The sequence below is a fragment of the Oncorhynchus gorbuscha genome, linkage group LG16, assembly GCF_021184085.1.
Source record: "Oncorhynchus gorbuscha isolate QuinsamMale2020 ecotype Even-year linkage group LG16, OgorEven_v1.0, whole genome shotgun sequence".
Classification (NCBI taxonomy): Eukaryota; Metazoa; Chordata; class Actinopteri; order Salmoniformes; family Salmonidae; genus Oncorhynchus; species Oncorhynchus gorbuscha.
The window spans coordinates 78,845,239-78,868,604 of NC_060188.1; the positions used below are offsets into that span (position 1 = coordinate 78,845,239).

The following is a 23,366-nucleotide window of genomic DNA, read 5'->3' on the forward strand; positions in this document are numbered from 1 at the left end:
CAGGGTCCTTAGCTTAGTGATGAGCTTCGTGGGCACCATGGTGTTGAACGCTGAGCTGTTGTCAATGAACAGCATTCTCACATGGGTGTTCCTTTTGTCCAGGTGGGAAAAGGCAGTGTGGAGTGCGATTACAATTGCGTCATCTGTAGATCTGTTAGGGCGGTATGCAAATTGGAGTGGATCTAGGGTATCCGGGAGGATGCTGTTGATGTGAGCCATGACCAGGCTTTCAAGGCATTTCATGGCTACTGATGTGAGTGCTGGGGTAGTAATAATTTAGGCCCGCTGGCCCCGCGGGTTTATGAATTGTTGACCTGATTAAAGGTCTTGCTCACATCGGCATCACACAGTCATCCAGAACAGCTTGTGCTCTCGTGCCTGCTTTAGTGTTGCATAAAAGGCATTTAGCTCGCGTCACTGGGCAACTCGTGTCTGGGTTTCCCTTTGTAATCCGTAACCACATCCGACGAGCGTCGAAGCCGGTGTAGTAGGATTAAATCTTAATTCTGTATTGACGCTTTGCTTGTTTGATGGATCATCTGAGGCCGTAGCGGGATTCTTCTTAGGTGTCCGGATTAGTGTCCCGCTCCTTGAAAGAGGCAGCTTTAGCCTTTAGCTCGATGCAGATGTTGACTGTAGTCCATGGCTTCTGTTGGGATATGTACCTACGGTCACTGTGGGGACGTCGTCATCGATACACTTCTTGATCAAACCGATGACTAAGTTGGTATACACCTCAATGCCATTGGATGAATCCCGGAACATATTCCTGTCTGTGCTAGCAAAACAGTCCTGTAGCGTAGCATCCATGTCATCTGACCGCTTACGTGTTGAGCGAGTCACTGGTACTTCCAGCTTTAGTTTTTGCTTGTAAGCATGAATCAGGAGGATCGTATTATGATCAGATTTTCTAAATGGAGGGTGAGGGAGAGCTTTGTATGCATATCTCTGTGTGAGGTAAAGGTGGCCCTCTGGTTGCACATGTGAAAACCTGGTGAACCTGAAAAACTGGCCACTAGGAGTAGAACTTAGCTTCAAATCCTTTCTGTAGGATAGGAAAAAAATGGTCTACATTATAGGATGATGCTACATCAATGTAGCCTATCATATACACTGCAGAGAAAAGTTAAGGGTGATATTCAACGAGTGTACAAAAGATTAGGAACACCTTCCTAATATTGAGTTGCACCCCCTTTTGCCCTCAGACCAGCCTCAATTAGTCAGAGCATGGACTCTACAAGGTGCCGAAAACATTCCCCAGGGATGCTGGTCCATGTCGACTCCAATGCTTCCCACAGTTGTGTCAAGTTGGCAGGATGTCCTTAAAGTGGTGGACCATTCTTGACACACCATTCCCCCATTCAAAGGCACTTCAATATTTTGGCTTGCCAATTCAGCCTCTGAATTAGACACAAAATCCACGTCTCATTTGTCTCAGAGCTTCTGTATATGTCTGATATACCATTTCTGTCAGCCAATCAGCACTCAGGACTCTAATGTCCCAGTTTATAACATACTGTATACCAGACCGTATACTAATGGATTAGCTGCTGGTGCATCAAACAAATGTTGAAAAGAGGAGGAGATGTAGACAGATTAAGTTAGCAAATAAATAGCTTATAATCATTAGTAAACACTCCCGCTATTAGGTCAAGTTTATCTACATTTTTTTATGTAGGCCTATTTAAACAGTTGACTTATTTTATTTCCATGGCGGTCTTTATCCGTAACCGTCAGTTACAGTTATTCAATACCCATCACAGCACTAACCCTCTGCTCTTTCTGCAGCTCATCTCTGCATACCTGAGTTTACAGGCCCCTTCCTCACGTGGCAGTGTAGAGATGGTAGAACTAACAACATGGCTTAACTTTGAAATAGCGTAGGAAAGGACACCATGGAATAGCATCTCCTACCATTCATATACTTTAAAACCTCTTGGCCTTGTGAAATGTGTCTCATAGAAATCTTGACTTATGATGACACTTCTATTGAAGGATCATGGCCCTAAAAAAACTGAATTGATGCGAGCTACCAGACCAGACAGTTTATTTCAAAGCAGCACATACAGGTGCACCATCCTGATTTGACCCTGCTTCTCACAGCAGGAAAATAATCTTGCAGCAACAGGAAACGTAAATTATTATGTGGACTATTACATTTTTGTAGGGGTTGGGGCAAATCAAGTCATTAGGGCAAATTTTTAGATTTAGCATTTCCTACTGTGCAGGAAAATTCTATGTGACAAATGAGTGATCAAATAAAGATGTCAGATCTGTAAAGCTCAGTACATGCGTCATGCACCTTACTTTCCCTCCTCCTTTCTCTCTCTCTCTGTGTGTGTGGAGAGAATAGATACTCTTTCCCCCCGGTTCATAACTCTTCTCTTTCAGACTGAGCCTCCCATCATCCTAACAGTTAAGCCAGTGCCTTAACCCTACGAATAGATGGAAGTGAATGGGTGCATGGCTGCTATAATCAAGCCTGTGTGTATGAGCATGCCAGGCAGGGTAGGACAGAGTCAGTGAGAGTCAGTGAAGCCAGCCCGTCACCTCAAGAAGGAACACACAGCCCTCACTATAAGGTCAGGCTGGAGCCCTGTATGTCTTGACAGTCAATCAGGGTTGCAAATGTGCGAAATTCGTTGTGAAAATGGACTGCAACTGAGTTTAGGACATTAGTCATTTTCGGTGCATTTCAACCGTTCATGGGCTCCGGTGAAATTCATGCCCATGTAAATCTCTGCAGAGAAGCTTTCATTTGAGGCATTGATTTCATGGTTTAGGTGTAAGGGGATGCTGGCTTCCTTAGGCATTGTGTTATCACAGAAATACGATCCAATGGTTTTAGGTGAGAAAGCGAAGTACAGGCAATGCGTTTCGAACTGAATGACTGTCGTGTCATGACTGGCCACGGTCTTCAAAATATGTTGAAAGTGACACAATCTTCTGTTGACGGTGTTGAAACAGAGGTCTGGTTCAGCATGCCTGATGCCTATATGCCATAATGAAACGTGTTTTCCTCCGGTTATGTAATGGGAAGCTCCCTACTTAAGGATTAAGCCTAAATGGGATAATCACCCTCTAGACTTGAGGTTATCAGAGAGACATGGCTGGCCGCGTTCACAGGCTGAATTGCGTTAGGTTCATGGTGGAGTAAAACCAACAAACAGCTATGACGTCTTTCATATTTTATGCTAATTGTCTACAACAGGTAAGGGGCTGTGGTTTTCGCCACACCAGGTTTCAACAGTAATGATTCAGTAATAGATATATTCAACTGTGAATAAGAAGCATTAACCTCTGATGTTCTATATCTCTCTCTCCTCAGGCCCATGAATGGAGCAAAAATGATGAGCGCCTCATGGCAGCTGTGGAACATGGGGAGGTAGAGAAGGTGGCCTCCCTCCTCACCAAGAAAGGAGCCAGCGCGTTCAAACTGGACAGTGAGGGCAAGTCAGCGTGAGTATCAAGGGTTGAGGGACAGGGTTTGGTCAGACACAGATTAGAAACAGGGAATTGTGTTGTGCAAACTGAATTGAGGGACAATGTGGAATATCAGTATAGTAATGTTTATTGTTAAAATCAATCACATTTCTGCTCATCTTCCCTGAAACATCTAACATTCCAATATTGATACCTTTTGAGTGCAGAAATGAAGTTACAGTACTTAGATATTCCCTCAAAGTTCTATAATGACACATCTACAATAGTTGATAGTGATAGAATTGCCCCCAGGCAAATGTTCAGATCAATAAGCCATAGTCCCTGTCACTATTGGAGATGCTACTGAACTGAACTACCCTAGATACAGTATCTTGAGACGACTTCAGTTGAAAAAGGACTCAGTCATGTGGAGTTAGATTAGTTTGAGATTTTATCATGGTTAGAGACCTGTGATGGTCAATGGCCTTTCATTGATAGCCTATAAAACAAATATACAGTTCCCATAATGAAAATTAATTACTTAAAAATCATACAATGTGATTTTCTGGATTTTTGTTTTAGATTCCACCTTTCACAGTTGAAGTGTACCTATGATAAAAAACATATAGACCTCTACAACCCTTGTAAGTAGGAAAACCTGCAAAATCGGCAGTGTATCAAATACTTGTTCTCCCTACTGTAGTTGTACATGCTCGCAGTACACGTTCTGGTAATCAGTCTTGTGAATGTTGACCTGTTTAAAGGTCTTACTCACATCGGCTGTGGGGGGTGTGATCACACAATCGTCCAGAATAGGTGATGCTCTCATGCATGTTTCAGTGTTATTTCCCTCGAAGCAAGCATAGAAGTAGTTTTGCTCGTCTGGTAGACTAGTGTCACTGGTTATCTCTTGGGTGTGCTCTTGGGTGTGCTTCCCTTGGTAGTCTGTAATTGTTTGCAAGCCCTGCCACATCCACCGAGCTTCGGAGCTGGTGTAGTACGATTCGATCTTAGTCCTGTATTGATGGTAGCTCCTCAATGCCATTGGAAGAGTCCCTGAACATATTCCAGTCTGTGCTAGCAAAACAGTCCTGTAGCTTAGCATCTGCTTCGTCTGACCACTTTTTTATTGACCGAGTCACTGGTACTTCCTACTATAATTTTTGCTTGTAAGCAGGAATCAGGAGGATATAATTATGGCCAGATTTGCCAAATGGAGGGCGAGGGAGAGCTTTGTACTCATCTCCGTGAGTGGAGTAAAGGTGGTCTAGAGTTTTTTTCCCTCTGGTTGCACATTTAACCTCTCTGGGATATGTGGGATGGTAGCGTCCCACTTGGCCAAAATCCAGAGAAAATGCAGAGCGCCAAATTCAAATAAATTCCCATAAAAATCAAATCACACATGTAAGATACCAAATTAAAGCTACACATGTTGTGAATCCAGCCAACATATCAGATTTAAAAAAGGATTTTCGGCGAAAGCAAACAATGCTATTATTTGAGCATAGCACCATAGTAAATGAAAGAGAGAACATTTCAACCCTGCAGGCGTGACACAAAACGCAGAAATAAAAATATAAATCATGCCTTACCTTTGACGAGCTTCTTCTGTTGGCACTCCAATATGTCCCATAAACATTACAAATGGTCCTTTTGTTCGATTAATTCCATCCATATATAGCCAAAATGTTCATTTATTTGGCGCGTTTGATCCAGAAAAACACCGGTTCCAACTTGCGCAACGTGATGACAAAATATCTCAAAAGTTACCTGTAAACTTTGCCAAAACATTTCAAACTACTTTTGTAATACAACTTTAGGTATTTAAAAAAAGTAAATAATCTATAAAATTGAAGACTGGATGATCTGTGTTCAATACAGGAAGAAAAAAAACTGAAGCATGCTTTCTGATCTTGCACCTCTATCAAACAGTACACATGAAGTGACACTTTTTCAAGATGGCCGTACTTCATTACACAAAGGAATAACCTCAACCAATTTCTAAAGACTGGTGACATCCAGTGGAAGCGGTAGGAACTGCAAGCAAGTCCCTTAGAAATCTGGATTCCCAATGAAACCTCATTGAAAACAGGGTGACCTAAAAAAAAAAATCTGAATGGTTTGTCCTCGGGGTTTCGCCTGCTACATAAGTTCTGATATACTCACAGACATGATTCAAACAGGGTTTGAAACTTCAGAGGGTTTTCGATCCAAATATACTAATGATATGCATATCTTATCTTCTGGGGATGAGTAGCAGGCAGTTGAAATTGGGCATGCTTTTCATCCAAAATTCCAAATGCTGCCCCCTATCCTAGAGAAGTTAACATGCTGATAGAAATGAGGTAAAGCAGATTACAATTTCCCTGCATGGACCTTGCAATTGATGTACTTGAGGAAGTGTATTTGGTGTTGAAATGTGGGCTATCTGAGGAAGCTGTTGTAGAAAACAGAATTACCCCTGAAAGTTATCGGTCTGTGCCAGGCATATCAAACATGTTCGTCAGGCAAGTGTGTTTTAAATTGCTTTCCATTCTGAGGGGAATACATTTCACGAGAAAGGTCAATGAAATAGTCTAAACACTTGCTTTTCTCAGTATTCCTATATTAGATCATCTCTGTTCATTAAATAAGTGACAACAACTATTTGGAAGAAATGGTTTTGCTTTCTCTTCCAAATCTGTTAAGCTGTTTCCTGTTTCAATGTAGTGAAGACATCCTCTATAGCAGTGGTAATTGCTCTGTCTTCAAGTTCTTCAGTGGAGGGGTCCTACGTGTAACCCAGCTGCCTGTGTTAGCTCTGTGTGTGTTAGCTCTGTGAGTCTGTGTGATGGCCTAGAGAGCAATGCTCATTGATCCACAACAGTGCACTAACCCTGTTCTAACAACACATGTGAAAGGCAAAGCTCAGAACATAATCAGTACATTGGCGCATGCTGAATAAACTCATTCTTTAGCACAGAATTCAATAGTCCCCACACTACTTAACATTTTCTTGATGTTTCCACCTTAATTAAAGAAGCAGATCGAGCCAGTGAAAATTATATTGACCGATGTCAATTACCTTCATTTTCTTTTTATAGAAGGACTTGTAGGGAATTTTTTTTTCAGATTTGATCGCTGTACTTTCTGTTTATTCATCCAATGACCTGTTGTATCTCCCTTGTATTAGACTGATCATGATGTTGCTCTGTGCTGTCTCTCTCTCCCCATACAGTCTCCATGTGGCTGCCACCCGTGGTCAAACTGAATGTCTGGCAGTCATGCTGGCCCATGGAGCAGACACATCTGTCATAGACGCCTCAGGTTAGTGGACTACAAACTTGGTACTGTGCCTGCCCAACAATGAATCAAAAGCCCACCCAGACTATTTGCATTGACCCCCCCCCCCCACCCATCCCATTTATTTTTAAACTGCTGCTACTTGCTGTTTATCATCTATGCATAGTCACTTTACCCCTACCTGCATGTACAAATTACCTCGACTCACCTGTACCCCCACACATTTACTTTGTACCGGTAGCCCCTGTATATAGCCTCATTATTGTTATTTTATTGTGTTACTTTTTATAATTTTTGGTTTATTTGGTAAATATTTTCTTAGCTGCATTTCTTGAACTGCATTGTTGGTTAAGGGCTTTTGAGTAAGCATTTCACTGTAAGGTGGACACCTGTTTTATTCGGCGCATGTATTTGATTTGAGATCCAGATTAATATTTGAAGGCAGAGCTACTTACATAACGTGAGTCTATCCTGAGCATACTGTAGGTGAACATTCCCTGTAGAACTAATCTGCCCAAAAACTTTTCTCAAGTATGATTTTACTAATAGTTGTTACATATATGACTGCTAGTGGTTACAGATATGACTGCTAGTGGTTACAGATATGACTGCGAGTGGTTACAGATATGACTGCGAGTGGTTACAGATATGACTGCTAGTGGTTACAGATATGACTGCGAGTGGTTACAGATATGACTGCGAGTGGTTACAGATATGACTGCGAGTGGTTACAGATATGACTGCGAGTGGTTACAGATATGACTGCGAGTGGTTACAGATATGACTGCGAGTGGTTACAGATATGACTGCGAGTGGTTACAGATATGACTGCGAGTGGTTACAGATATGACTGCTAGTGGTTACAGATATGACTGCGAGTGGTTACAGATATGACTGTGAGTGGTTACAGATATGACGAGTGGTTACAGATATGACTGCCTGGTTACACAGATGACTGCTAGTAGTTATAGACATGATTACAGATATGACTGCTGGTGGTTACAGATATGACTGCTAGTGGTTACAGATATGACTGCCTGGGGTTACACAGATGACTGCTAGTGGTTATAGACATGATTACAGATATGACTGCTGGTGGTTACAGATATGACTGCCTGGGGTTATAGATATGACTGCTAGTAGTTACAGATATGACTGCTAGTAGTTACAGAGATGACTGCTAGTGGTTACAGATATGACTGCTAGTGGTTACATATATGACTGCTAGTGGTTACAGACATGACTGCTAGTGGTTACAGACATGACTGCTAGTGGTTACAGATATGACTGCTAGTGGTTACAGACATGACTGCTAGTGGTTATACAGTGCCTTGCGAAAGTATTCGGCCCCCTTGAACTTTGAGACCTTTTGCCACATTTCAGGCTTCAAACATAAAGATATGAAACTGTATTTGTTTGTGAAGAATCAACAACAAGTGGGACACAATCGTGAAGTGGAACGACATTTATTAGATATTTCAAACTTTTTTAACAAATCAAAAACTGAAATATTGGGCGTGCAAAATTATTCAGCCCCCTTAAGTTAATACTTTGTAGCACCACCTTTTGCTGCGATTACAGCTGTAAGTCGCTTGGGGTATGTCTCTATCAGTTTTGCACATCGAGAGACTGAATTTTTTTCCCATTCTTCCTTGCAAAACAGCTCGAGCTCAGGGAGGTTGGATTGAGAGCATTTGTGAACAGCAGTTTTCAGTTCTTTCCACAGATTCTCGATTGGATTCAGGTCTGGACTTTGACTTGACCATTCTAACACCTGGATATGTTTATTTTTGAAACATTCCATTGTAGATTTTGCTTTATGTTTTGGATCATTGTCTTGTTGGAAGACAAATCTCCGTCCCAGTCTCGTCTTTTGCAGACTCCATCAGGTTTTCTTCCAGAATGGTCCTGTATTTGGCTCCATCCATCTTCCCATCAATTTTAACCATCTTCCCTGTCCCTGCTGAAGAAAAGCAGGCCCAAACCATGATGCTGCCACCACCATGTTTGACAGTGGAGATGGTGTGTTCAGGCTGATGAGCTGTGTTGCTTTTACACCAAACATAACGTTTTGCATTGTTGCCAAAAAGTTCCATTTTGGTTTCATTTGACCAGAGCACCTTCTTCCACATGTTTGGTGTGTCTCCCAGGTGGCTTGTGGCAAACTTTAAACGACACTTTTTATGGATATCTTTAAGAAATGGCTTTCTTCTTGCCACTCTTCCATAAAGGCCAGATTTGTGCAATATACGACTGATTGTTGTCCTATGGACAGAGTCTCCCACCTCAGCTATAGATCTCTGCAGTTCATCCAGAGTGATCATGGGCCTCTTGGCTGCATCTCTGATCAGTCTTCTCCTTGTATGAGCTGAAAGTTTAGAGGGACGGCCAGGTCTTGGTAGATTTGCAGTGGTCTGATACTCCTTCCATTTCAATATTATCCCTTGCACAGTGCTCCTTGAGATGTTTAGAGCTTGGGAAATCTTTTTGAATCCAAATCCGGCTTTAAACTTCTTCACAACAGTATCTCGGACCTGCCTAGTGTGTTCCTTGTTCTTCATGATGCTCTCTGCGCTTTTAACGGACCTCTGATACTATCACAGTGCAGGTGCATTTATACGGAGACTTGATTACACACAGGTGGATTGTATTTATCATCATTAGTCATTTAGGTCAACATTGGATCATTCAGAGATCCTCACTGAACTTCTGGAGAGAGTTTGCTGCACTGAAAGTAAAGGGGCTGAATAATTTTGCACGCCCAATTCTTCAGTTTTTGATTTGTTAAAAAAGTTTGAAATATCCAATAAATGTCGTTCCACTTCATGATTGTGACCCACTTGTTGTTGATTCTTCACAAAAAAATACAGTTTTATATCTTTATGTTTGAAGCCTGAAATGTCGCAAAGTTAAAGGGGGCCGAATACTTTCGCAAGGCACTGTAGATATGACTGCTAGTGGTTACAGATATGACTGCTAGTGGTTACAGATATGACTGCTAGTGGTTACAGATATGACTGCTAGTGGTTACAGATATGACTGCCTGGGGTTACAGATATGACTGCTAGTTGTTACAGATATGACTGCTAGTGGTTACACAGATGACTGCTAGTGGTTACACATATGACTGCTAGTGGTTACACATATGACTGCTAGTGGTTACACATATGACTGCTAGTGGTTATAGACATGATTACAGATATGACTGCTGGTGGTTACAGATATGACTGCTAGTGGTTATAGACATGACTGCTGGTGGTTACAGATATGACTGCTGGTGGTTACAGATATGACTGCCTGGGGTTATAGATATGACTGCTAGTAGTTACAGATATGAATGCTAGTGGTTACAGATATGACTGCTAGTGGTTACAGATATGACTGCTAGTGGTTACAGATATGACTGCGTGTGGTTACATATATGACTGCGTGTGGTTACATATATGACTGCTAGTGGTTACAGATATGACTGCTAGTGGTTACAGACATGACTGATAGTGGTTACAAACATGACTGATAGGGGTTGCAGTTATGACTGCTAGTGGTTAGAGACTAGTGGTTACAGATATGACTGCTAGTGGTTACAGATATGGTTACATATTTATCTGCTAGTGGTTACATATATGACTGCTAGTGGTTACAGACATGACTGATAGTGGTTGCAGATATTTATTTTATTTCATTTTTACCTTACAGATATGACTGCTAGTGGTTACAGATATGACTGCTGGTGGTTACAGATATGACTGCTAGTGGTTACAGATATGACTGCTGGTGGTTAGATATGACTGCTAGTGGTTATAGATATGAGTGCTAGTGGTTATAGATATGACTGATAGTGGTTATAGATATGACTGCTAGTGGTTACAGATATGACTGCTGGTGGTTACAGATATGACTGCTGGTGGTTACAGATATGACTGCTGGTGGTTACAGATATGACTGCTGTTGGTTACAGATATGACTGCTAGTGGTTAGAGGCTAGTGGTTACATATATGACTGCTAGTGGTTACAGACATGACTGATAGTGGTTACAGACATGACTGATAGTGGTTACAGACATGACTGATAGTGGTTGCAGATATTTATTTTATTTCATTTTTACCTTACAGATATGACTGCTAGTGGTTACAGATATGACTGCTGGTGGTTACAGATATGACTGCTAGTAGTTACAGACATGACTGATAGTGGTTGCAGATATTTATTTTATTTCATTTTTACCTTACAGACATGACTGATAGTGGTTGCAGATATTTATTTTATTTCATTTTTACCTTACAGATATGACTGCTGGTGGTTAGATATGACTGCTAGTGGTTATAGATATGAGTGCTAGTGGTTATAGATATGACTGATATTGGTTATAGATATGACTGCTAGTGGTTACAGATATGACTGCTAGTGGTTACAGATATGACTGCTGGTGGTTACAGATATGACTGCTGGTGGTTACAGATATGACTGCTGGTGGTTACAGACATGACTGCTAGTGGTTACAGACATGTAATCGCACTCCACACCTGGATATAACCTGCCTAAATGACTACCGACCCATAGCACTCACATCTGTAGCGATGAATAGCTTTGAAAGGATTGTCAGGGCTGACATCAACACCGTTATCCCAGAAACCCTAGATCCACCCCAATTTGCATGCCGCCCTAACAGATCTACAGATGATGCAATCTATATTGCGCTCCACACTGCTCTTTCTCACCTGGACAAAAGGAACACCCATGTGAGAATGCTGTTCATTGACTACAGCTCAGCGTTCAACACCATGGTGCCCACGAAGCTCATCACTAAGCTAAGGACTCTGGGACTGAACACCTCCCTCTGCAACTGGATCCTGGACTTCCTGACGGGCCACCCTCAGGTGGTAAGAATAGGCAACAACACGTCTGCCACGCTGATCCTCAACACTGGGGCCCCTCAGGGATGTGTACTTAGTCCCCTCCTGTATTCCCTGTTCACCCACGACTGCGTGGCCGAACACGACTCCAACGGCATCATTACATTTACTGATGACACAACAAAGGTAGGCCTGATCACCGACAACGATGAGGCGGCCTATAGGGAGGAGGTCAGAGAACTGGCAGTGTGGTGCAAGGACAACAACCTCTCCCTCAATGTGAGCAAGACAAAGGAGCTGATCATGGACTACAGGAAAAGGCGGGCGAACAGGCCCCCATTAACATTGACGGGGCTGTAGTGGACCGGGTCGAGAGTTTCAAGTTTCTTGGTGTCCACATCACTAACGAACTATCATGGTCCAAACATACCAAGACAGTCGTGAAGAGGGCATGACAAAACATTTTCCCCCTCAGGAGACTGAAAAGATTTGGCATGGGCCCCCAGATCCTCAAACGTTTCTACAGCAGCACCATCGAAAGCATCCTGACCAGTTGCATTACTGCCTGGTTATGCAACTGCTCGGCATCTGGCCGTAAGGCGCTACAGAAAGTAGTGCGAACTGCCCAGTACATCACTGGGGCCAATCTTCCTGCAATCCAGGACCTATATAATACGAAGTGTCAGAGGAAAGCCCATAAAATTGTCAGAGTCCAGTCACCCAACTTATAGACGTTTTTTTTTTTTTTTGCTACCGCACGCCAAGCAGTACCGGAACATGCAGTCTAGGACCAAAAGGCTCCTCAACAGGTTCTAACCCCAAACCATTAGACTGTTGAAAAATTCATAAAAATCGCCACCGGACAATTTACCTTGACACTCCCCCCCTCTTGTACACTTCTGCTACTCACTGTTTGTTTGTTACCTATGCATGGGCACTTCGCCCCTACCTACCTGTACAGATTACCTCAACCAGCCTGTATCCCTGCACACTGACTCGGTACCGGTGCCCCTGTATATAGCCTCATTATTGTTATTCTTATTTTGTTACTTTTTATCATTGCTTTTTATTTTAGCCTACTTGGTATATATTTTCTTCTTCTTGAACTGCACTGTTGGTTTAAGGGCTTGTAAGTAAGCATTTCATGTTAAGGTCTACACTTGTTGTATTCAGCATTTCATGTTAAGGTCTACACTTGTTGTATTCGGCGCATGTGGCAAATAAAGATTGATTTGATTTGTACTTGGAAGTTGAATTCAATGAAAAAATGTCTTACCTGGATGTCTTTTTCTCCTCAGGTTTTAGTGCTTTACACCTCGCTGCCAAAAACAACCATCAGGAGTGTGCCAAAAAGCTTATACAGGTAAGATGGAGCTACTAAATGAATGAAACTGCAAACATAAATGGTGACCAATAACTCACTCACTGACTGTATCGGATGAAGCCATTGATTTATTCTTGGGTAGTTCATTATCACCCTTATTGATGGGTGATTTCTATGCCGGAGAGCTAAAACAGTTAAAAATGCACTCTGACCAATGTGAAGATGAGTTCACTGACTGACTGTAACACAACTTGTGATGGGAGGCATGTGATATCTATCTGTGTTCTGCCTGGTGATCCTCCTGTCTATCCTAATGTATCTGCTGATCTAACACGTGAACCCCTCTCTATCTTCCACACAACCCTGATATGACCTCAGTTTAGCCATACATAAAATAATACTATAAAAGGCTTCTGCAGGAGCAATATTTATAGCTTGTGGAAAACAGTACAGTACACAGCTGGTTCAAGTCCTATTGTAGTTCAGGTATTTTTGTGTAGTTCAGATATTAAGAACACATTATCTGTGCATGAACTGTTGTTAGTTAGTATTATTCAGTATGTCATAACTGTGGTACAGTGAGGGTAAAAAGTATTTGATCCCCTGCTGATTTTGTACGTTTGCCCACTGAGAAAGAAATGATCCGTCTATAATTTTACTGATAGGTTTATTTGAACAGTGACAGACAGAATAACAACAAAGAATTCCAGAAAAACGCATGTCAAAAATGTTATTCTTTGATTTGCATTTTAATGAAGGAAATAAGTATTTGACCCTTCTGCAAAACATGACTTAGTACTTGGTGGCAAACCCCTTGTTGGCAATCAGAGGTCAGATGTTTCTTGTAGTTGGCCACCAGGTTTGCACACATCTCAGGAGTGATTTTGTCCCACTCCTCTTTGCAGATCTTCTCCAAGTCAGTAAGGTTTTGAGGCTGACGTTTGGCAACTCGAACCTTCAGCTCCCTCCACAGATTTTCTATGGGATTAAAGTCTGGAGACTGGCTAGGCCACTCCAGGACCTTAATGTCGTTCTTCTTGAGCCACTCCTTTGTTACCTTGGCCGTGTGTTTTGGGTCATTGTCATGCTGGAATACCCATCCACGACCCATTTTCAATGCCCTGGCTGAGGGAAGGAGGTCCTCACCCAAGATTTTACGGTACATGGCCCCGTCCATAGTCCCTTTGATGCGGTGAAGTTGTCCTGTCCCCTTAGCAGAAAAACACCCCCAAAGCATAATGTTTCCACCTCCATGTTTGACGGTGGGGATGGTGTTCTTGGGGTCATAGGTAGCATTCCTCTTCCTCCAAACACATCGAGTTGAGTTGATGCCAAAGAGCTCCATTTTGGTGTCATCTGACCACAACACTTTCACCCAGTTGTCCTCTTGAATCATTCAGATGTTCATTGGCAAACTTCAGACGGGCATGTATATGTGCTTTCTTGAGCAGGGGGACCTTGCGGACGCTGCAGGATTTAAGTCCTTCACGGCGTAGTGTGTTTGTAACGGCTTTCTTCCGTTGAAGGAGAGTCGGACCAAAATGCAGCGTGGTTAGTTCGATACATCTTTAATAAAGAAAAAAACACGAACAATACAAAAACAACAAATGGAACGTGAAAACCTATACAGCCTATCTGGTGACTACAAACACATAGACAGGAACAATCACCCACGACATACTCAAAGAATATGGCTGCCTAAATATGGCAGCCAATCAGAGACAACGATAATCACCTGACTCTGATTGAGAACCGCCTCAGGCAGCCATAGACTATGCTAGACACCCCACAAAAACCCCATGACAAAAACGCACCACAATAACCCATGTCACACCGTGGCCTGACCAAATAAATGAAGAAAAACATACATACTTCGACCAGGGTGTGACAGAACCCCCCTAAGGTGGGAGACTCCGGCAGCGCAGGAGAGGAGAAAGGCTCCGACAGCGCTGAATAGGCAGGAGGCTCCGACAGCACAGGAGAGGAGAAAGGCTCTGGCGGCGCTAAACAGGCGGGACGCACGGAAGGCCTGGTGCGTGGTGCTGGTACTGGTGGTACTGGACCGAGGACACGCACAGGAAGCCTGGTGCGGGGAGCTGCCACCGGAGGACTGGTGTGTGGAGGTGGCACTGGATAGACCGGACCGTGCAGGCGCACTGGAGCTCTTGAGCACCGAGCCTGCCCAACCTTACCTGGCTCGATGCCCACTCTAGCCCGGCCAATACGAAGAGCTGGTATGTACCGCACCGGGCTATGCACTCGCACTGGAGACACCGTGCGCTCCATAGAATAACACGGTGCCTGCCCGGTCTCTTTAGTCCCCCGGTAAGCACAGGAAGTTTGCGCAGGTCTCCTACCTGGCGTAGCCATACTCCCTGTGAGCCCCCCCCCCCCCCAATACATTTTTTGGGCTGACTCTCAGGCTTCCATCCGCGTCGCCGTGCTGCCTCTTCATACCAGCGCCTCTCACAGAAGTCCTGTGATCGCTGCTCCTCACGATACACAGGGGGAGTTGTCTCAGGTCTGAACCCTGACTCTGCCACACTCTCCCTGAGCCCCTTCCCAATACATTTTTGGGGCTGACTTTCGGGCTTCCTTGCCAACCGTGTTCCCCCGTATCGTCGGCTCCTCTCTCCGGCTGCCTCTGCTCTCCTAAGTGCCTCCACCTGTTCCCATGGGAGGCGATCTCTTCCAGCCAGTATCTCCTCCCAAGTGTAACAACCCTTGCCACCCAAAACGTCTTCCCATGTCCATTCCTCCTTTCGCTGCTTCTGCTGTCGCTGCCTGTCACCACGCCGCTTGGTCCGGGTGTAGTGGGTGATTCTGTAATCCAAGTGTTCGTGGACTTTTTTCCCTCACTGTACATGAAATTCAAAGCTTTGGTGTAGCAGTTATGTACTAAAGCTATTTTTGTGATTGATATGTAGCCTATTTTCAGTGGGTTAATTTTATGTCTATCTATGCTGAGATTCAGACCATTTTCTGATCAGTTGGGAAGCTGAAGTCAGATGTAATACATATCCTTCCCTCTCTGGTCATACCTGTCAAATGAATGGCCAGCTAAGCCATTGCCCATACAGATCGACTTGACACACTGTCGGAAATCTGATGCAAGGACACTATCATTAACTCCAAATTAAAATGCATCTCAAAAACATCTGACATACTCTTAGCAAACACAGTTCATTAAGGCTCAGTCACATTTTTCAGATCAACCATCACAGTGATAAAGAAATAATATGGTCATATAGATGTTGACCTAAACCTGTGTTTTCCCACCAGAGTAAATGTGTGTTGGATACTCTGGACTGCTCAGGGAAGACAGCCCTTCACCACGCAGGTAAGACTTGGTTAGAAATAACTTAATGAGTGTTATACCTATGATTAAGGGCTCTATAATACCTACATAAAGGTATGAAAAGTTATGGCTGGGAAATTGTAATTTAGCCAATAATTAAAGATTCAACCTGAAATTACTTAAATTGACATCCATCAAACTAGGAGGATAATACGTCTCAATAATTCTTCTTCTTAGGCGCAAAGCAGCAGATAGCGTATCTACTAAGCACCTGATCCCCATTCCCCTCTTTCTGTTGCGGTCCTCCAGCTGCAACTGTGACAGTACCAATCTATCTGACCATCCATCGCACCCTGCTGTACCTCAGCTAAAGGGCCTGCTGATGATTACCAAAGATTAGCTGCAGCTCTAACACCAGACTACCCATTATGTGTCTCCGTACAGGAGATGACAGGAATGTTTCTAAGCCTGGAGTGAACCATACATGTACTGTACTCTTGAATGGCTCAAAGAAGAGCATCTTTCGCTGTACACTCACTGTGACACTAGTCAATGAATAGGCCACTTAGTTAGACAGATATTAGATACAGGAGTGCTGTTCCAGTTGTTAGTGTTTGTGAAATTGGAGGCATACTGGAGAGTTTCCTACCATTTTAGAGAGCTTTCAGCCGGCAGGGGATGCTTTTATCTTTGGATGAAAGACCTGGATCAAAGAGAACTGTATAAAGGACCATATCAATTACACAGGAGACTCTCTATTGCCAGGTTCTGCCTAATTACCTCCAGGGTCCCAACTTCCAGCTATGAACAACTGTAGGATAATTCCACCATGTTGGACACAGTGGAGTTCTATTCAGGCAATGAACTGCTAGATAAGTAGTCATGCCTGGCTCCTGTGGGAGATCAAAATATGTTGTTTTGTATTAGTGCCATATATAACTCCATGGTAGACAAGGCATTTTAGGTGTTCAAATGATTATTTTATTTTCTCCCTCAGCTGCCAGTGGAAACATTGTGATTGTCCAAACCTTATGTGAGCGCAAGTGTCCAGTGAACGTCAGAGACATGGTATGTATGCCATTCAATCAGAAACAGTCCAGTTCCCTCATTCAGTTCAAGTTATTGTTTGTATAGGGCTTCTTTGAAGGTATTCAACTCAAACTAAAGAAATAGGGCAAATACTTCCACATAAATGCAGCATGCAGTACTATTGTTCTGGTTCTGCTGTGCCTTAAACATGACAAACAAACTAACATCCTCTGACTGACTGACTGTGTGCATGTGAGTGTGTGTTTCTTTGGTTGATGTCATGTTATTGTGGTGTTAACTGTGTGTGTGATGTGGGTTTGCTGTGTGTGAGAGGCATGCATTGCGTATTTGTGTTGTGGTAGCTGGGCTTCGTCCCCGACTAAAAAAAATCTTGGTTGACCGAGAGTTATCCTGTCTCTCGACCAATCGATTGGTTGAAATGTTTAAACTTATGTGTCTATATATAGACAGACATATGCTTGTATGATGCTTTAAGCACACTGTTTGATTAAATAATTACACAAATGACTCAAGAAGGAGCCCAATGGTCACACTGTTTTTAAAAATTACAGCGAATTACTGTGTGACTGGCGCATGTTGTCTCACTCTCCTCCCTACTGCAGTGAAAAGGCAACACAGCACAGCAAGTGTATGTTGACATCTAAAAATGCCCATGTTTTTTTCCCAATTACATTAATTGCAGCACAGGGGTCTTATAGAGAGCTGTGAGGACTTTTATGTTTTTATTTTTTACAGTTATTCTGATCCAGTAATCTACAATGGAGATACATGTTTAAGAATGTATAACTTGGTATTATGAACTGGGTGGTTTGAGCCCTGAATGCTGATTGGCTGACAGCCAGGGTATATTCAGACCATATACCACAGGTACGACAAAATATTTATTTTAACTTAACTGCTCTAATTAAGTTGGTAACCAGTTTATAATAGCAATTACGCACCTCGGGGGTTTGTGATATATGGCCAATATCCTCTTACAGCTACCCCCCTACTATTTTCAATTTCCGCCTGAAGACATACCCAAATCTAACTGCCTGTAGCTCAGGCCCATAACCAAGGATATGCATATTCTTGGTTTCATTGGAAAGAACAAACTCGGAAGTTTGTGTAAATGTGAATTGAATGTAGTAGAATATAACACAATAGATCTGGTTTAGATAATACAATGAAAAAAACATACATTTCTTATTTTAATTGTTGTATCAACATCTTTAAAATGAACAAGACAAAACAAACATTCAGATAGGATGATGGGGACAATTTCAGTGAAAATCATAAGAGGGCAACAGTACCTGTGTAAAGTTTCAGAATGATAACTTCCAAAATGAGTGTGCTACATGACATTTATTATGAAGTCACCCAGGTGTCCCACACAAGTTGCCCAAATGTACCCAAGTGGCCAAATTGGTGAAGTTATACATTTTGAATGGAATAACTATATACAAAATACCAAAATGGTATTCTAACACCCCCCCCCAAAAAAAGTGGAGAAAAAACATGAAAAAAAATATATACATTTACAAAATAGCACTTTAAATATTTGGAAGGACCCTCGGTCCTCTACACAATATTGTGCTGCTGATGCCAGTTGCCATAGCAGTCTCTTTCTTCTGTAAAGTAAAGGGTCATCAAGCATGTGGTGCAGGTGATGCAGAAATACATTTGGGCCGATGAACACCACTTGTGGCAGGAGCAGAAACGACAGTGGTAGAGGGGCCAGAACATGGTGCAGTGGTGCTGTAGCCAGCAAGCTCCTTGATGAGCAGCTCTCTGAAGACTAGCTGTGAGATGGGGGGCTTTCCACAGCTCTTAGCCATTTCCTTGTGTAGGATGAATTTCATCGTCTTTCATCGTCTTATGGAGAACATTGTAATAGCCTATCAGCGCATCTGACAGGTCCACACCTCCCATGCTCTTGTTGTAGTCCTTTATTGCAGTTGGAATGGGGACATTTGTTGTGGTCCATGCTTCAGTAGCGCTGAGACAACAGGTGTCCGGCTGGATGAACCAGCTTCAGTAGGTGATGGACACCTTGTCACTGGGGGCTCCCATTCGGAGTCAGTGTCACTGTGAAAGAAAATGTTCAGTTAGAATAGTTTCACATATGAGCCCTGTATCAACAGGTATAATAAACAGATATATATAGAGTACAGGGAACATAAGGTTGAATATATTATTATATACCTGCCAGATCTACTGTCTCATTTATATTATGACAGACCAGCTAGATCTGTCTTTTATATTATGACATTTCAGCTAGATCTACTGTCTCCATTTCACTTCAGCCATTGTTGTGGGCCTGCCCTCCCCCCCAACAGCCTCAAATAGGCTATTTCATGTGGGGGTGGGGTGGGATGGAGCGGCAGACACGCATCTCGGCCATGCTCCCTCTAATCCACAATATGTATATATACACACACAAACATAGGCTATGGGTCATACACATACATACAAACATACCCCCACCCACAATGTATAGCCAATGTGTACTTTACACATTTCATTACATTTTTATATATTGCGACTAAAAAATTTTAAAATCACAAATAATATTTTATATTATTAATTTCAAACAACGGCATTAGCATGAGAAGAACTTACCAGTCCAAAACGATATCCTCCCCGTTCAAAAAATATTCCTCCATTTGGGAATCAAAGCTATGCTAGCTAAATGAATCGTCCTCCAACAATCTTTCTCACTTTCCCGATCAATTTATTCTAAAATTGTGTGTACATCTGTATATCTAGACTTAGATTTAGCTTTCCCTGACTTAGTCGCCATACTGATTGATATATAAATAGCTGAAGATGCGCTTTACCAAGATAGTGCTGTGCGTAACATGCGTGGCTTTTTCCAGTATGAATCTTCAATGGCGAATGACCCTCTTTACGCCGGAGTTTACTACATGGGTTGGTCTTCCAACACATAACCATTACTTATTGCCGTTTTCCTCAGCTTATTGGCTATCGACCAAGCTAGATTTCAAGATGATCAGTGGTCATTGGGTTAAAATACAGTCAATCAACGAAACAGCGGTCATATCATTGGTGCACAATGATGTCATTACTTGTTGTCTGCAAATCGGTTTCTTTCAGTCAATACGTCCCACGAAATGACCCATCATGTTTGGTTGTGTTACAAACAACCAGTTGATTGCAATGAAACCAAACATGACTGGATAAAGTCACGTTTAATGTGTGTATTTACAGCCACAGTCAAAAATGTAATGAGACGGAATTCACGACACAAGCGGTTCACAAAATATTTCATGTTAGGCTATAAAAATTGAATTTATCAAACAAAAGACCATTCATTGTGTAACAATGAGCATTGGAATTGCAAACAGAAGAAGATCGTCAAAGGTACAAATGTATTTTATTGCAATTTGTGATTTTGTTGCGCCTGTGCTGGTTGAAATCGTTTTTTTTTTAATGGGGCTCTGTCCTCAGATAATCGCATTGTATTCTTTCGCAGTAAATCCTTTTTTAAATCTGACAACGCAGTTGGATTAGCAAGATTCTAGGCTTTCGAAACATGTGAGACACTTGTATTTTCATGAATGTTTAATATGACTATATATTTCGGTGCGCAGAGAGGATATTCCATGGCTACGGGCTGTGTCCAGGCACTCCGCGTTGCGTCATGCATAAGAAAACATCCTTAGCCTTGTTATATTGGCCATATACCACACCCCCTCTGGCCTTATTGCTTAAATAACCAATACAGCACATTCAGAACCTCTGATTAAACTCTGCCATAGAGACTCATACTCTTCCTTTAGTGAGGGTTCGTGTTACATACAATCCTCAATACTTGATTGTTTTAAACGTTTCTCAAATCCTGCATTACAAAGTTTATAACACCTGAGAGAAAATTATACACACAACAAGATGGGAATTAGAAAACTATTTTGTTAACAAAGGAATCCATTTGGCACAATCAAAGATGTTAGCTTTTGTTGCAGAAGTATAAGAATAAACACTTGTGTGCTGTAATGTAGATGAAAAAACCCTCTCCAATCAATCTGTGGGTTCTTATCTATCCTGCCTGGTTCTAAAATAGCAATGAACACTGAACACTAACTGGGCTCTGGAGGGTCCTGAAAGGCAGTCCCACACCAGTCAGAGCATTTAAGTCCATTGTTTTCTTGCCCCACTCAAAGCCGGACACGTCTTCATTACTGTGAGCTTGTTATCATGTCTGAATCCTCTAGATGCTAAACACACAAGATGACTGTGTTGTGTCTCTGTCAGAGAGCAATTGCTGCAATCAAAATTGTCTCTTTCAGAAACAATCAAGTGTAATGGTGTAGTGCGCCACAGTGTGATCTATCCATCAGATATAAATGGGCTTTGATGCCATCTGAACAGAGATACTTTAGCTGTGTGGGCAGAGCCTGCTGTTCAGACAGAGAAACAGTCGGGGCGGGAGATGGGGAGCAGTAGGTATCCTTGTTGAGAGGTTTTGTAACTTTACAGAGTATGACCACACTAGAAGGTGATGGAGACTGTCGTCAGCAAGGTCGGGTCAAAGAATGTAATTTGGCTGCATTTCACATTCAGTGGGATGAGCTGTAGCTTATGTACTGTGGACATGCACACACACACACACACACACACACACACACACACACACACACACACACACACACACACACACACACACACACACACACACACACACACACACACACACACACACACACACATACATTTGTTTTACTATCCTTGTGGGGACCAAACAATTTATTCTCATTCAAAATCTTACATTCCCTAAACCCTATAACCATAATGGGTTACTTCGGGATTTTGACAATTAAGCCCTTTATCTACTTCCCCATAGTCTGATGAACTATTGGATACCATTTGTAAGTCTCTGCGCCCAGTATGAAGGAAGTTAGAGGTAGTTTCGCGGGCCAAAGCAAACTAGTGTTAGCGCAATGACTGGCAGTTTTTGGTATCTACCAGCATGCTAGCAGTTACCATAGACTTCCAGTCATCGTGCTAATGCTAGTTAGAAACTTCCTTCAAACTGCACGCAGAGACATACAAATGGTATCCACTGGGTAAGTAGATAACGGGCTTAATTGACTAATTATCCCTTTAACCCGAACATTAACCCCTAAACCTAACCATAGTTCTAACCCTAATTATAACCCAAACCCTAAACTCTGAGCCTAAAATAGCCTTTTTCCGTGTGGAGCAGCAAAATGTCCCCACAAAATGTCCTTGTCACACATAGAGTTCACGGTCATGGAGGAGTGGATGTTTATAGTGTGGTTGTCTGTAAACCATGTTCATGTCAACGTACCGATACAACACACAGAGACAGAAGTATCTCAGTATTATACAGGATGGTGATGAGGTGTAGTCACTCATGCCTTGCCTTTCACTTGCAAGTGGGACACATACATACATACAGTGTCTTCAGAAAGTATTCAGACCCCTTGACTTTTTCCACATTTTGTTACGTTACAGCCTTATTCTAAAATTGATTAAATTGTTTTTTTTTCCCCCTTCAATCTACACATAATACCCCATAACAAACACAGGTTTTTAGAAATGTTTGATAATTTATTAAAATAGAAAAACGGAAATATTACATTTACATAAGTATTCAGACCCTTTACTCAGCACTTTGTTGAAGCACCTTTGGTAGTGATTACAGCCTTGAATCTTCTTCAGTATGACGCTACAAGCTTAGCACACCTGTATTTTGGGAGTTTCTCCCATTCTTCTCTGCAGGTCCTCTCAAGCTCTGTCAGGTTGGATGGAGAGTGTTGCTGCACATCTATTTTCAGGTCTCTTCAGAGATGTTCAATCTAGTCCATGTCCAGGCTCTGGCTGGGCCACTACAGACACTCAGAGACTTGTCCCGAAGCCACCCCTGTGTTGTCTTTGCTGTGTGCTAAGGTTCGTTGTCCTGTTGAAAAGTGAACCTTCTCCACAGTCTGAAGTCCTGAGTGCTCTGGAGAAGGTTTTCATCAAGGATCTCTCTGTACTGTGCTCCATTCAGCTTTCACTTGATCCTGACTAGTCTCCCAGTCCCTGCTGCTGAAAAACACCCTCACAGCATGATGCTGCCACCAACATTCTTCACCGTAGGGATGGTGCCTGGTTTCCTCCAGATCTGGC

General features: G+C 42.4%; 1 protein-coding gene across 3 annotated transcripts in view; it reads left to right on the forward strand.

Annotated features, from left to right (window-relative positions):
• LOC124000363 (ankycorbin-like) overlaps positions 1-23,366 on the forward strand; it is a 67,251-nt gene that overhangs the window by 30,955 nt on the left and 12,930 nt on the right. For 2 of the 3 annotated variants that reach the window (XM_046306670.1, XM_046306672.1), the window contains exons 1-6: positions 3,109-3,211; positions 3,329-3,459; positions 6,641-6,729; positions 12,858-12,922; positions 16,166-16,223; positions 17,179-17,249. In XM_046306670.1, coding sequence (XP_046162626.1) covers positions 3,173-3,211; positions 3,329-3,459; positions 6,641-6,729; positions 12,858-12,922; positions 16,166-16,223; positions 17,179-17,249 — 453 coding nt within the window. In that variant the 5' untranslated portion in view covers positions 3,109-3,172. Of the gene's footprint in view, positions 1-3,108; positions 3,212-3,328; positions 3,460-6,640; positions 6,730-12,857; positions 12,923-16,165; positions 16,224-17,178; positions 17,250-23,366 lie in introns of those variants that run through there. The other variant, XM_046306671.1, reaches the window with a different exon arrangement.